Genomic DNA, 15,012 nt, shown 5'->3' with positions numbered 1-15,012 from the left:
TTTACATTTACGTCATTTAGCAGACGCTCTTATCCAGAGCGACTTACAAATTGGTGCATTCACCTTATAGCCAGTGGGGGGTGGGGTAAGGGGGGGGGTAGAATGATTACTTTATCCTATCCCAGGTATTCCTTGAAAGAGGTGGGGTTTCAAGTGTCTCCGGAAGGTGGTGAGTGACTCCACCGTCCTGGCGTCGTGAGGGAGCTTGTTCCACCATTGGGGTGCCAGAGAAGCGAACAGTTTTGACTGGGCTGAGCGGGAACTGTGCTTCCGCAGAGGTAGGGGGGCCAGCAGGCCAGAGGTGGATGAACGCAATGCCCTCGTTTGGGTGTAGGGACTGATCAGAGCCTGAAGGTACGGAGGTGCCGTTCCCCTCACAGCTCCATAGGCAAGCACCATGGTCTTGTAGCAGATGCGAGCGTCAACTGGAAGCCAGTGGAGCGTGCGGAGGAGCGGGGTGACGTGAGAGAACTTGGGAAGGTTTAACACCAGACGGGCTGCGGCATTCTGGATGAGTTGTAGGGGTTTAATGGCACAGGCAGGGAGCCCAGCCAACAGTGAGTTGCAGTAATCCAGACGGGAGATGACAAGTGCCTGGATTAGGACCTGTGCCGCTTCCTGTGTAAGGCAGGGTCGTACTCTCCGAATGTTGTAGAGCATGGACCTACAGGATCGGGTCACTGCCTTGATGTTAGCGGAGAACGACAGGGTGTTGTCCAGGGTCACGCCAAGGCTTTTTGCACTCTGGGAGGAGGACACAACGGAGTTGTCAACTGTGATGGCAAGATCATAGAACGGGCAGTCCTTCCCCGGGAGGAAGAGCAGCTCCGTCTTGCCGAGGTTCAGCTTGAGGTGGTGATCCGTCATCCACAATGATATGACTGCCAGACATGCAGAGATGCGATTCGCCACCTGATTATCAGAAGGGGGAAAGGAGAAGATTAGTTGTGTGTCGTCTGCGTAGCAATGATAGGAGAGGCCATGTGAGGATATGACAGAGACAAGCGACTTGGTGTATAGTGAGAATAGGAGAGGGCCTAGGACTGAGCCCTGGGGGACACCAGTGGTGAGAGCACGTGGTGCGGAGACAGATTCTCGCCACGCCACTTGGTAGGAGCGACCTGTCAGGTAGGACGCAATCCAAGAGTGAGCCGCGCCGGAGATGCCCAACTCGGAGAGGGTGGAGAGGAGGATCTGATGGTTCACAGTATCAAAGGCAGCAGACAGGTCTAGAAGGACAAGAGCAGAGGAGAGAGAGTTAGCTTTAGCAGTGCAGAGAGCCTCCGTGACACAGAGAAGAGCAGTCTCAGTTGAATGACCAGTCTTGAAACCTGACTGGTTTGGATCAAGAAGGTCATTCTGAGAGAGATAGCAAGAGAGTTGGCTAAAGACGGCACGCTCAAGAGTTTTGGAGAGAAAAGAAAGAAGTGATACTGGTCTGTAGTTGTTGACATCGGAGGGATCGAGTGTAGGTTTTTTGAGAAGGGGTGCAACTCTCACTCTCTTGAAGACGGTAGGGACGTAGCCAGCAGTCGAGGATGAGTTGATGAGCGAGGTGAGGTAGGGGAGAAGGTCACCGGAAATGGTCTGGAGAAGAGAGGACGGGATAGGATCAAGTGGGCAGGTTGTTGGGTGGCCGGCAGTCACAAGTCGCAAGATTTCATCTGGAGAGAGAGGGGAGAAAGAAGTCAAAGCATAGGGTAGGGCAGTGTGAGCAGGACCAGCAGTGTCATTTGACTTAACAAACGAGGATCGGATGTCGTCAACCTTCTTTTCAAAATGGTTGACGAAGTCATCCACAGAGAGGGAGGAGGGGGGATTCAGCAGGGAGGAGAAGGTGGCAAAGAGCTTCCTAGGGTTAGAGGCAGATGCTTGGAATTTAGAGTGGTAGAAAGTGGCTTTAGCAGCAGAAACAGAGGAAGAAAATGTAGAGAGGAGGGAGTGAAAAGATGCCAGGTCCGCAGGGAGTCTAGTTTTCCTCCATATCCGCTCGGCTGCCCGGAGCCCTGTTCTGTGAGCTCGCAATGAGTCGTCAAGCCACGGAGCAGGAGGGGCGGACCGAGCCGGCCGGGAGGATAGGGGACATAGAGAGTCAAAGGATGCAGAAAGGGAGGAGAGGAGGGTTGAGGAGGCAGAATCAGGAGATTGGAGGGAGAAGGATTGAGCAGAGGGAAGAGATGATAGGATGGAAGAGGAGAGAGTAGCGGGAGAGAGAGAGCGAAGGTTGCGACGGCGCATTACCATCTGAGTAGGGGCAGAGTGAGTAGTGTTGGAGCAGAGCGAGAGAGAAAAGGATACAAAGTAGTGGTCGGAGACATGGAGGGGAGTTGCAGTGAGGTTAGTAGAAGAACAGCATCTAGTAAATATGAGGTCAAGCGTATTGCTTGCCTTGTGAGTAGGGGGGGACGGTGAGAGGGTGAGGTCAAAAGAGGAGAGGAGTGGAAAGAAGGAGGCAGAGAGAAATGCGTCAAAGGTAGACGTAGGGAGGTTAAAGTCACCCAGAACTGTGAGGGTTGAGCCATCCTCAGGAAAGGAACTTATCAATTCACTTGGTAGATCCAGTCTCATTTAAACAGATAATTGAACCACTCTTTAACTTGACAGTTATGCATGGTGGACAACGTAATACAAATGTAAAAGTATACAAGCTTCCAATCAAGCCCTTTGTAGTTCTTGGTTGTGGAGGATTACGGGGATTGTAGTTCGTTTCACTGTTGAGTGACGCACGCGGAAGTAGCGTGTTGATGAAGAGAGGTCACATTGCTTCAGTTTTGTAATGTTTTGATTCAGCAACACTGCCGATAATTATGGAAGCAACCAAAGCAGGTATTATATAGACAATAATATGTTGAGTATACTTTTCATATGTCGCTCTTACGGCATTTTTACACTATAAGCATCTATAGAAAAGTTGGTGGCCATACGCACGTCCTTAAAAATATAGGTGCTGGGCTAACAAAGAATATTAGTGAAGAACAAGAAGGCCCGCACACTGAAACGGATCGAAACGTTGTCAATAAAGCGGTGAATTGGGAGCTTCAACATTGTGCGGGCCTTCTTGTTCTTTAATAGTTGTATAGCATTAATGCTAGTACTAGCAGGGAGATGTCGCTAGCTAGGGCTAGCTAAGCTAACTGCAGTAGAATCAGCATGCAATTCAGTTGGCTAACTAGCATAGTTAGCAAGCGACGTAGCCGATTAAACTCAACTCTGGAGTTGAGTTTATTCATCGACAAGTGACGGAGCTGTCATTTGTATATTTAGCAAGCTAGCTACCTCGACCTTTTTTAGATTGTTTGCTGACTTACTAGCTAGTTATCATTCATCTGATTCTCGACGTCCATTGCTTGCATGCTCAGAAACAACTGGGTTAGCTAGCATGTTGTTAGCTCTATAGTTAGCTAGTTTGATGGATATGTTAGCCCAGGTACAACAGGGTAATAATAATAATAATAACATGCCATTTAGCAGACGCTTTTATCCAAAGCGACTTACAGTCATGTGTGCATACATTTTGACGTATGGGTGGTCCCGGGGATCGAACCCACTACCCTGGCGTTACAAGCGCCATGCTCTACCAATTAAGCTACAGAGGACCATAATATTTATTAACATCAGTCTGATGCATATACAGTGTTAATTTAACGTTTTGGTAGCCTGAAAAAGCTATAAGTTAATCACACTAAGTGAATCTGAGTTATTGGTGAGTACATGCTCGGCTATACTTTTTGCAACACAATCTCACACTCACAGTCATGTCTGATGTGTACTACTGGGTTAGCTAGATGTTGTTAGTTTTATACATTTACATTTTAGTCATTTAGCAGACGCTCTTATCCAGAGCGACTTACAGTTAGTGAGTGCATACATTATAATTTTTTGATTTTATTTTTTATACTGGCCCCCCATGGGAATCGAACCCACAACCCTGGCGTTGCAAACGCCATGCTCTACCTATAGTTAGCTAGCTAGCTAGTTTGATGGATATGTTAGCCCAGGTACAACAGGGCAGTTATGTCTGATGTGTACTACTGACTACTGGGTTAGCTAGATGTTGTTAGCTCTATAGTTAGCTAGCTAGCTAGTTTGATGGATATGTTAGCCCAGGTACAACAGGGCAGTTATGTCTGATGTGTACTACTGACTACTGGGTTAGCTAGACGTTGTTAGCTCTATAGTTAGCTAGCTAGCTAGCTAGTTTGATGGATATGTTAGCCCAGGTACAACAGGGCAGTTATGTCTGATGTGTACTACTGACTACTGGGTTAGCTAGATGTTGTTAGCTCTATAGTTAGCTAGCTAGCTAGCTAGTTTGATGGATATGTTAGCCCAGGTACAACAGGGCAGTTATGTCTGATGTGTACTACTGACTACTGGGTTAGCTAGACGTTGTTAGCTCTATAGTTAGCTAGCTAGCTAGCTAGTTTGATGGATATGTTAGCCCAGGTACAACAGGGCAGTTATGTCTGATGTGTACTACTGACTACTGGGTTAGCTAGACGTTGTTAGCTCTATAGTTAGCTAGCTAGCTAGTTTGATGGATATGTTAGCCCAGGTACAACAGGGCAGTTATGTCTGATGTGTGTGTTATTGTGTTCCAGAGGAGCCTTTCCTGAGGCACGTGGAGACGGACGTACTCATCCCCAAGATGATGAGGGAGAAAGCCAAGGAGCGCTGTGCTGAAAAGGTTACAGGTGAATATCTGCGATTTAATAACAACTGATGACTTGTGTTTAGCTCCCTGAACAAATGCTTAGGCTTTAGGTCAGCGGGCTTACACAAGTTTTGTGGCACCCAGGAGATACGGGCATGAACCCCAGATGGTCACAGAGATATATCCGTAGTTCACCTTAGGGAATGATCACCCTCCACAGTTTTCACACATTGTAGCGTTGCTGAGGTCTCCTTTTTTTAAAAATTTTTATTCCACCTTTATTTAACCAGGTAAGCCAGTTGAGAACAAGTTCTCATTTACAACTGCGACCTGGCCAAGATAAAGCAAAGCAGTGTGATAAAAACAACAACACAGAGTTACATATGGGGTAAAACAAAACATAAAGTCAAAAATACAACAGAAAATATATATACAGTGTGTGCAAATGTAGCAAGTTATGGAGGTAAGGCAATAAATAGGCTATAGTGCAAAATAATTACAATTAGTATTAACACTGGAATGCTAGATGTGCAAGAGATGATGTGCAAATAGAGATACTGGGGTGCAAAAGAGCAAAATAAATAACAATATAGGGATGAGGTAGTTGGGCGGGCTAATTTCAGATGGGCACCCAATGCACCTTCCCAGTTACAATCTCAAGCAAAGGCCCTATTAATGCCCTGAGCCATGACAAAGTGTTAATGGATACCTCCCCTGTGGCGTATATTTGTGTTTTTCTGTTGCGTTCATCTGGCTGTCATGCCCTGTCTGAAAACCAGCCGGAAGTAGATGACCTCATAAAGAACAAAATACATTCAAGTCTTTTTCTATCTAGACCAGACCTGATATGGTGGTTAAATATGAAGATTCCTCTTGATACAATTATTAACTTCCTCTTTTCTGCCTCCAACTTGCCTTTTTATATCAGGGTTTTATGATAACTTTATTATAAGGAGTGTAGAGCATTGGTCTGATAGTGTTATAGCTCAACGTGTAGGGTAGGCCTAACAGAAACTTGGCCATTTTCTTTAATTTTTTACCTTTATTTAACTAGGCATGTCAGTTAAGAACAAATTCTTATTTACAATGACGGCCAAACCTGGGCTGCCCTATGAGACTTCCAATCACAGCTGGATTGTGATACAGCCTGGAATCGAACCAGGGTCTGTAGTGACGCCTCTAGCACTGAGATGCAGTGCCTTAGACCGCTGCGCCACTCGGGAGCCCAGTGTTCTCCTTTTTACTGGAAGATATTTGTAACAGACTGCAGTTAAATGTTGAATGCTTTTGTTAACATCTCTAAATTCACTTTATGCAGCTGTCATCAACATTTATTTATTTTGAACCTTAAGGAGTCTCGAGCCGCTGCAGGAATGTTGTTGCAGGGCAATTCCACAGTAACGGAATGACGCTGAGACTCAGATTTTTCACTTTAAAATGTATGTCAAACTAAAAACCAATGATTGCAAAGTTAAACAAACCATACATCTCAATGCACAAGGACTACTTTTAATAATTTCCACTTAAAATGTTACAAAAACACATTTACTTGAAGAACAGCACAGATGCAAAGTTTGGCACCAACAGCACAAACCGTCATTCTGTTACCAAACTTTACATCTGCGCTGTTCTTCAAGTAAATGTGTTTTTGTAAAATGTTCTTTGAAAATTGTTAAAAGTAGTCATTGTGCATCGAGTTGTATGGTTTGTTTAACTTTGCAATCATTGGTTTTTTTGTTTGACATATATTTTAAAGTGAAAAATCTGAGTCTCCGCGTAATTCCGTTACTGTGGAATTGCCCTGCAACAACATTCCTGCAGCGGCTCGAGACTCCTTAAGGTTCAAAATAAATAAATGTTGATGACAGCTGCATAAAGTGAATTTAGAGATGTTAACAAAAGCATTCAACATTTAACTGCAGTTTTTTTTTTAAAGTGAAAAAGTCTCAGCATTATTCTGTTACTGTGGGATTGCCCAACAGCAACTCTTGGTGTTGCGTCGGTGCTTCGATTGTGGTTAGGCCTAAAGTCTGTCCTCTTCATCCTCTGAGGCTGTACGCCTGCTGCTCGCCCAGAGAGACACCACCTAGCCCTAGAGGTGACAGGGCTGTGGAAATCCCCTTCTGGTCTCCTCTCTGCCCCCTCGTTTTCACACCTCCACCCAGCCCTAGCTGCTGTGTTGCCTGCTTATTACTCTATATAGTATTACTGATGCTTGCAGTGGCTGTTTGCTCTGGTTCTGTCCTGGCTCTGACCTGGTTCTGTCATGGCTCTGACCTGGCTCTGTCCTGGTTCTGATCTGTCTCTGTCCTGGCTCTGACCTGGCTCTGACCTGGCTCTGTCCTGGTTCTGATCTGTCTCTGTCCTGGCTCTGTCCTGGCTCTGACCTGGCTCTGTCCTGGTTCTGATCTGTCTCTGTCCTGGCTCTGACCTGGCTCTGTCCTGGTTCTGATCTGTCTCTGTCCTGGCTCTGACCTGGCTCTGTCCTGCTTCTGATCTCTCTCTGTCCTGGCTCTGACCTGGTTCTGATCTGTGTGTTTGTGCATGCGTGTTTTATGTGATGTTAGCTAAATGCAGCTCCATAAACATCTGTCAGAGACGGGTGTGTTTTCTTGACGCTTCCACTGATCTGACGACGACCCGTAATGCTGCAGCTTCTTTCCCCACTAGACTACTGAATGACATCACCTCTCCAAACCCACGTCCTGCCCTTTTCTAAGAATAATGGGTCCTTTCCTCCTTAGTACTGCACTGATTTGATCAGCTACTTTAGAACAGTCTGCTCTGCTTATTTCATCACCACATAGATTATTATGTAGAGTTCATTGATGTCAAGTTTTATCTGGGGACTCAGATTATCATTTTAGTGGGGGGGGTTCTGATAAGCCCTAACCACTCCGTACCTCCTCCCGAAGGCCCCTTCCTCTGACTACCATGTAGTCTCGAGTGGGAGATCACCGAACAATGGTTGGATCCCACATGGCACCCTATCCCCCTACGTAGTGCACTACTTTTAACCAACGCTCTATGGGCCCAGATCAAAAGTAGTGCGCACTATATATAGGGAATAGGGTGCCATTTGGGAGGCAGGCACTGAGATCACTGTCACTGTGGTCTTTTCTGTCACTGTGTTGGTACCAGCGGCAGCATTAGGCCTGTACAATCTCCCTGAGTTTCTGTTCCGCTGATTAGATTAGTCACACTGTTCTGCCTCTTCAAATTGCTTCTGCAGGTTTTCTGCATTCAGATGAAAGCAAGTAGTCGTGGTAATCACGCTGATGATAACAGGGAGATTATTACGATGGGCCTGCGTCCCCAAATGGCATCCTATTCTCTATATAGTGCACTACTTTTGAGCAGGGCTCTGGTCAAAAAGTAGTGCGCTTTATAAGGGGTTAGGATACGGTGCCATTTGGGACGCATCCATGGTTGTTTCTGAGGCGCTGGAGACGGGGACGAGGCTAATTAAAGTCTGCCAAAGACCTGGCTAACAGCGTGACGAGACAAGGCCAGGACCCTTCAACACCTCTTTAGCACCACCAACAACACAATGGTACCTTTCATCTACAACACCTTGATATCAGTTAAAGGATTGACAGGAAACGCCTTGTTTTTATCTCTGTAGGTCTAATACAGGTAGGCCTGATGGCCGACTCCATCTCTCTAGAATTCACCTTGCACTCGGCTGTTTGTCAGGGTCTCAACTGCTTGGCAAACAACATGTATTTTTATATGACTTGTTAAGTCAACCATCTTAGCCCTAAATTTGGCTTTTACGGTCAAACTAAAAGAGACACAGAGGCTGTTGCACAGAGTTCTGTATGTTATTCAGAATAACTATAGACCTCATTGGTTTAGAGTTCTGTATGTTATTCAGAATAACTATAGACCTCATTGGTTTAGAGTTCTGTATGTTATTCAGACTAACTATAGACCTCGTTGGTTTAGAGTTCTGTATGTTATTCTGACTAACTATAGACCTCGTTGGTTTAGAGTTCTGTATGTTATTCAGAATAACTATAGACCTCATTGGTTTAGAGTTCTGTATGTTATTCAGACTAACTATAGACCTCTTTGGTTTAGAGTTCTGTATGTTATTCAGACTAACTATAGACCTCTTTGGTTTAGAGTTCTGTATGTTATTCAGACTAACTATAGACCTCATTGGTTTAGAGTTCTGTACGTTATTCAGACTAACTATAGACCTCGTTAGTTTAGAGTTCTGTATGTTATTCAGACTAACTATAGACCTCTTTGGTTTAGAGTTCTGTATGTTATTCAGACTAACTATAGACCTCATTGGTTTAGAGTTCTGTACGTTATTCAGACTAACTATAGACCTCGTTAGTTTAGAGTTCTGTATGTTATTCAGACTAACTATAGACCTCTTTGGTTTATAGTTCTGTATGTTATTCAGACTAACTATAGACCTCGTTGGTTTAGAGTTCTGTACGTTATTCAGACTAACTATAGACCTCGTTGGTTTAGAGTTCTGTATGTTATTCAGACTAACTATAGACCTCGTTGGTTTAGAGTTCTGTATGTTATTCAGACTAACTATAGACCTCGTTGGTTTAGAGTTCTGTACGTTATTCAGACTAACTATAGACCTCGTTGGTTTAGAGTTCTGTATGTTATTCAGACTAACTATAGACCTCGTTGGTTTAGAGTTCTGTATGTTATTCAGACTAACTATAGACCTCGTTGGTTTACAGAGTTCTGTATGTTATTCAGACTAACTATAGACCTCGTTGGTTTAGAGTTCTGTATGTTATTCAGACTAACTATAGACCTCGTTGGTTTAGAGTTCTGTACGTTATTCAGGGCTTGTTTGTTTCCCACTTTATTCTTCATTAGTGTTGAGCGATTAACTGCCATTTTGTATTTATTCTGGTTATTAAACAACTCGATTACTTGAATTCCATTTATTTCCTTTTTTTTTGGGGGGGGAGCCCAACGCGCTGTTTCTCTAGAGAGAAATCAAATAATTCATGAGATAAATCTGAGAAATCAAGTCAATAATTATGTGGGATGCTGGGCTAAAGGGAGTTGTAGTTTTCATAAGCAAATATTCAACCTAGTTCAGCACAGAAACGTGATAATTAACTATAGTGAACAAAAAATATAAACGCAACATATAAAGTGTTGGTCCCATGTTTCATGAGCTGAAATAAAAGATCCCGGAAAATGTCCATGCACACAAAAATATTATTTCTCAATTTTGTGCACAAATTTGTTTCCATCCCTGTTAATGAGCATTTCTCCTTTTGCCAAGATAATCCATCCACCTGACAGGTGTAGCATATCAAGAAGCTGATTAAACAGCATGATCATTACACAGGTGCACCTTGTGCTGGGGACACTAAAAGGCCAGTCTAAAATGTGCAGTTTTGTCACACAACACAATGTTATAGATGTCTCAAGTTTTAAGGGAGTGTGCAATTGGCATGCTGACTGCAGGAATGTCCACCAGAGCTGTTACCAGATAATTTAATGTTAATTTATCTACCATAAGCCACCTCCAACGTCATTTTAGACAATTTGGCAGTACGTCCAACCGGACTAAAAACCGCAGACCATGTGTAACCACGCCAGCCTAGGTCCTCCACATCTGGCTTCTTCACCTGTGGGATCGTCTGAGACCAGCCACCCGGACAGCTGATGAAACTGAGGAGTACTTCTGTCTGTAATAAAGCCCTTTTGTGGGGAAAAACTCATTCTGATTGGCTGGTTTCCTTATCTTGAAATTGTTGCGTTTTATAGTTTTGTTCAGTATATAATGACCAAAATCCATAGCACAATTTTTTTCTGACACAGAGACGGATCAAAGAGGAAGAGGCGCAGCAAGAGGTTTCACTCTCGCCAAAATCTGTCCAAAATAATCCCAATGCGTTTCTATTAGTTTATTTTGGACCTGAGCTTGTCGCCTGCCTTCCCACCTTCGGGACAAACACTCCCGTCGTTAGGGCGGAGACGTGATCATTACGCCTGCTACGTTACCTTAGATACACACAGACAACATGAGAGAGGACTGGACACAACACAACTAGGAGAGGGATAGAGACTGTTAGTGAAAGTATGCCTTATCTACTTTGAAGAACTAGTCAAATCATTTGAGCAGACAGCTCTGCAGCGTACTTAGGCAGGCTAGCTAAACTAGGATGACTAAAGACAGGACAGTATGGGGAGCACATAACATTAGATAGTCTGGCTGGCTGGCTGCTTCTGCCTGAGCAGAGATGAGATTATTTACTTTAAGGAATTAAAAATAATAAATTAATCAAATAAAAACTAAGTAATATATACGCAACTGAAATATTTTATTATTTCATAGTAATTTCCTGTTGTTCTATTGATGTCTTCCCAATGTGGACCTGACAGAGACAATATAATATTGTCAATGTTTTGGAAATTGAATGTTCACTATTTTTGGCTTTTGGAATTTCCATTCAAAAGCTCTAAAATCATTGTAACATTATTATATTTCATAATACGTTATCAAAACCGAAATCGAAAACCGTGATTCTTTAAAAAAAAATATCGAACCGAAACTGAACCGACCTCAAAAAGCCCTAATGGCTCAGCACCATTCTTCATGTATGGCCTCTCCTCTGTATGAATAGCTTGCTGCTCTTTTCCATTCATATTAATACCCAGATAGGCCTGGTCAGTGTGGAGGACATATTTATAATGGTGGTCCATTCATATTAATACCCAGATAGGCCTGGTCAGTGTGGAGGACATATTTATAATGGTGGTCCATGCCAGCCAGATAGTTACACTGGTGCCAATGTGGACAGAAAACACCAACCACAGGTGTGAATACATATGATGGAGACACTCTTTTACTTCAGCCTGGCGGTAGAGGAAACATGGTCTGGTTTTAAGATAAGAGGTCTGTCAGTACTCACTACAGTAGCAACCACTTTGACCAGGTTTGTCACCGTGTGGCAGAGATGGCTAGCAGGGACAGTATGGTTGGCTTTCCTCTCAGCCTGTGGCTACGCTCAGATAGACAGAAGGGGACAGATATGGAAGAGACATGAGCTGTTTAGACTGGGGCTCTTACCCTGGCTGTTTTTTAAAAGGCCCCTGTTTTACGGTATCATAGCTTGGAAATCCAAACTGAATCACGCTACGTTTAGCAATGGTTTTACTTTACTAATTCAGCCTGGTATTCATGATTTAAGTTTGGATTTCAAGACTACTCTGGCTAAATCTATAGGTCTCCTTCCATCTATCTGGTTTCAGCGTTCAACCAGTGCTGTAAAGAGACTGGCTTCCTCATGGTGATGATTTACCGGCTAAATCTATAGGTCTCCTTCCATCTATCTGGTTTCAGCGTTCAACCAGTGCTGTAAAGAGACTGGCTTCCTCATGGTGTTCAAGTGTCGGGATCAGAACGCTGCCCTGAAGGAGTGCCTAACCGTACAGTGAGTCAACTAACTCGCACCTCATGAAATCAATAACACTTATTTTATTTACAATTAAATTCAAACAAATATATTTACTTCATGTTTTATAACCATTTAAGACCAATTTTGTTTTACATAAAGTACTATACAAAAATGTATATCTGGTTTGTTCTTCATACTAGTTCTGACTCAGTGTTCTAATGATAACTGTTCTTCATACTAGTTCTGACTCAGTGTTCTAATGATAACTGTTCTTCATACTAGTTCTGACTGTGTTCTAATGATAACTGTTCTTCATACTAGTTCTGACTCAGTGTTCTAATGATAACTGTTCTTCATACTAGTTCTGACTGTGTTCTAATGATAACTGTTCTTCATACTAGTTCTGACTCAGTGTTCTAATGATAACTGTTCTTCATACTAGTTCTGACTCAGTGTTCTAATGATAACTGTTCTTCATACTAGTTCTGACTCAGTGTTCTAATGATAACTGTTCTTCATACTAGTTCTGACTCAGTGTTCTAATGATAACTGTTCTTCATACTAGTTCTGACTCAATGTTCTAATGATAACTGTTCTTCATACTAGTTCTGACTCAGTGTTCTAATGATAACTGTTCTTCATACTAGTTCTGACTCAGTGTTCTAATGATAACTGTTCTTCATACTAGTTCTGACTGTGTTCTAATGATAACTGTTCTTCATGCTAGTTCTGACTCAGTGTTCTAATGATAACTGTTCTTCATACTAGTTCTGACTCAGTGTTCTAATGATAACTGTTCTTCATACTAGTTCTGACTGTGTTCTAATGATAACTGTTCTTCATACTAGTTCTGACTGTGTTCTAATGATAACTGTTCTTCATACTAGTTCTGACTCAGTGTTCTAATGATAACTGTTCTTCATACTAGTTCTGACTCAGTGTTCTAATGATAACTGTTCTTCATACTAGTTCTGACTCAGTGTTCTAATGATAACTGTTCTTTATACTAGTTCTGACTATTCTAATGATAACTGTTCTTCATACTAGTTCTGACTCAGTGTTCTAATGATAACTGTTCTTCATACTAGTTCTGACTGTGTTCTAATGATAACTGTTCTTCATACTAGTTCTGACTCAGTGTTCTAATGATAACTGTTCTTCATACTAGTTCTGACTCAGTGTTCTAATAATAACTGTTCTTCATACTAGTTCTGACTCAGTGTTCTAATGATAACTGTTCTTCATACTAGTTCTGACTCAGTGTTCTAATAATAACTGTTCTTCATACTAGTTCTGACTCAGTGTTCTAATGATAACTGTTCTTCATACTAGTTCTGACTCGGTGTTCTAATGATAACTGTTCTTCATACTAGTTCTGACTGTGTTCTAATGATAACTGTTCTTCATACTAGTTCTGACTCAGTGTTCTAATGATAACTGTTCTTCATACTAGTTCTGACTCAGTGTTCTAATGATAACTGTTCTTCATACTAGTTCTGACTCGTGTTCTAATGATAACTGTTCTTCATACTAGTTCTGACTGTTCTAATGATAACTGTTCTTCATACTAGTTCTGACTCAGTGTTCTAATGATAACTGTTCTTCATACTAGTTCTGACTGTGTTCTAATGATAACTGTTCTTCATACTAGTTCTGACTCAGTGTTCTAATGATAACTGTTCTTCATACTAGTTCTGACTCAGTGTTCTAATAATAACTGTTCTTCATACTAGTTCTGACTCAGTGTTCTAATAATAACTGTTCTTCATACATTCTGATAACTGTTTTTTGTACACTACTCTCTCTGTCTCACAGCTACAGAGACTCAGCATTCTTCGAGGAGTGCAAGCAGGAGTACATCAAGGAGAAGCTGGAGTTTCAGAGGACTGGGGTAGCGGCTAAGAACCGATCACAAAAACTACCAACCAGCATGTAGATTCCAAATTGACCCCTACCCCGAAACATGTTGCCATGTTGCTAGCACCTATCCAATCCTTTCAGATCTACAGGAGTGGTTAGGTAGTAGGGGTTAGGGGTCAAGAGGGTGGACAGGGGGAGTGAGTGCTACCCACAGGCCTTTGCTTTTGCAGTGTGTCTATTGTACATCAGATTGGGATGCTCATTGATCCAACGGGAGGACATAGATCAGGGCAGGAGGACATTCTAGGCCGTCCCCCTATTTCTTGACCTAAGTGACCTATGTAACGACTACGAGCCAGGGTTGTCTGTAGGCCTCCATTCACCCGTATGTACTGAAAAGGAATCTCTTACGGATGTCTCCTCCACAGAGTCACTCTGGTTAATCTTATCAAACAGTCATGATGGAAATCACACTCTCCTGTATTTCAGAATGATCACTAATGTTTGTTGTTGATGCGGTCGGTCTGCTCTGCAGTTTGTATATTTATGAAGAATTTTTTTTCTGTCTATGCTTTGGAGCGTTTCATGTTGAGCTTGTTAGCAACCAATACTGTCCAAAGGGTGATTGATTCCAATGATTAGACCTGTCCAAAGTACATTAATAATATTCAGGGTGTTGACACTAACATCCTCCACTATGAGGTTGTTCCAAATGGTTATGCACAGATTGATACTGCGTAGAGGCTTATCCCAGTAATTAGGATTCCCTGGTGAGTTGCCATAACTAGTGGTGTGATGACAGTTGAAGCATCGTGGACAGAGTTGCTGTAAAAAAAGGTATGATTATAAAACATTTGATTTGACTGACACTTCATTGTGTTAATGCACATTATAAATAAAGGGAAACAGATGCTCCTAGCCTCCGTGTGTTGTGACTTCAGCTTTTTTTTAAATCATACAGGTGTCAGAAAAATGACTTCCAGGTTCATAATCACCCTTTCAATGTACCTCGAAATACATTTTTACATTACATTTTAGTCATTTAGCAGACGCTCTTATCCAGAGCGACTTACATCAGCAATTAGGGTTAAGTGCCTTGCT

At 42.5% G+C, this 15,012-nt stretch overlaps 1 protein-coding gene across 1 annotated transcript; it reads left to right on the top strand.

Annotated features, from left to right (window-relative positions):
• The first annotated feature begins 2,724 nt into the window (after nt 1-2,724).
• LOC121542561 (COX assembly mitochondrial protein homolog) lies at nt 2,725-14,829 on the top strand. The gene is made up of 4 exons (XM_041851972.1): nt 2,725-2,826; nt 4,602-4,694; nt 11,997-12,087; nt 13,867-14,829. Exons 1-4 carry the CDS (start codon nt 2,808-2,810, stop codon nt 13,985-13,987), a joined length of 324 nt encoding a protein of 107 aa, XP_041707906.1. The 5' UTR covers nt 2,725-2,807; the 3' UTR covers nt 13,988-14,829.
• Nucleotides 14,830-15,012: the final 183 nt, after the last annotated feature.

The sequence above is a fragment of the Coregonus clupeaformis genome, chromosome 17, assembly GCF_020615455.1.
Source record: "Coregonus clupeaformis isolate EN_2021a chromosome 17, ASM2061545v1, whole genome shotgun sequence".
Lineage (NCBI taxonomy): Eukaryota > Metazoa > Chordata > Actinopteri > Salmoniformes > Salmonidae > Coregonus > Coregonus clupeaformis.
Note: the sequence above shows the minus strand (reverse complement) of the source record. Positions and strands in the feature narration are given on the sequence as shown.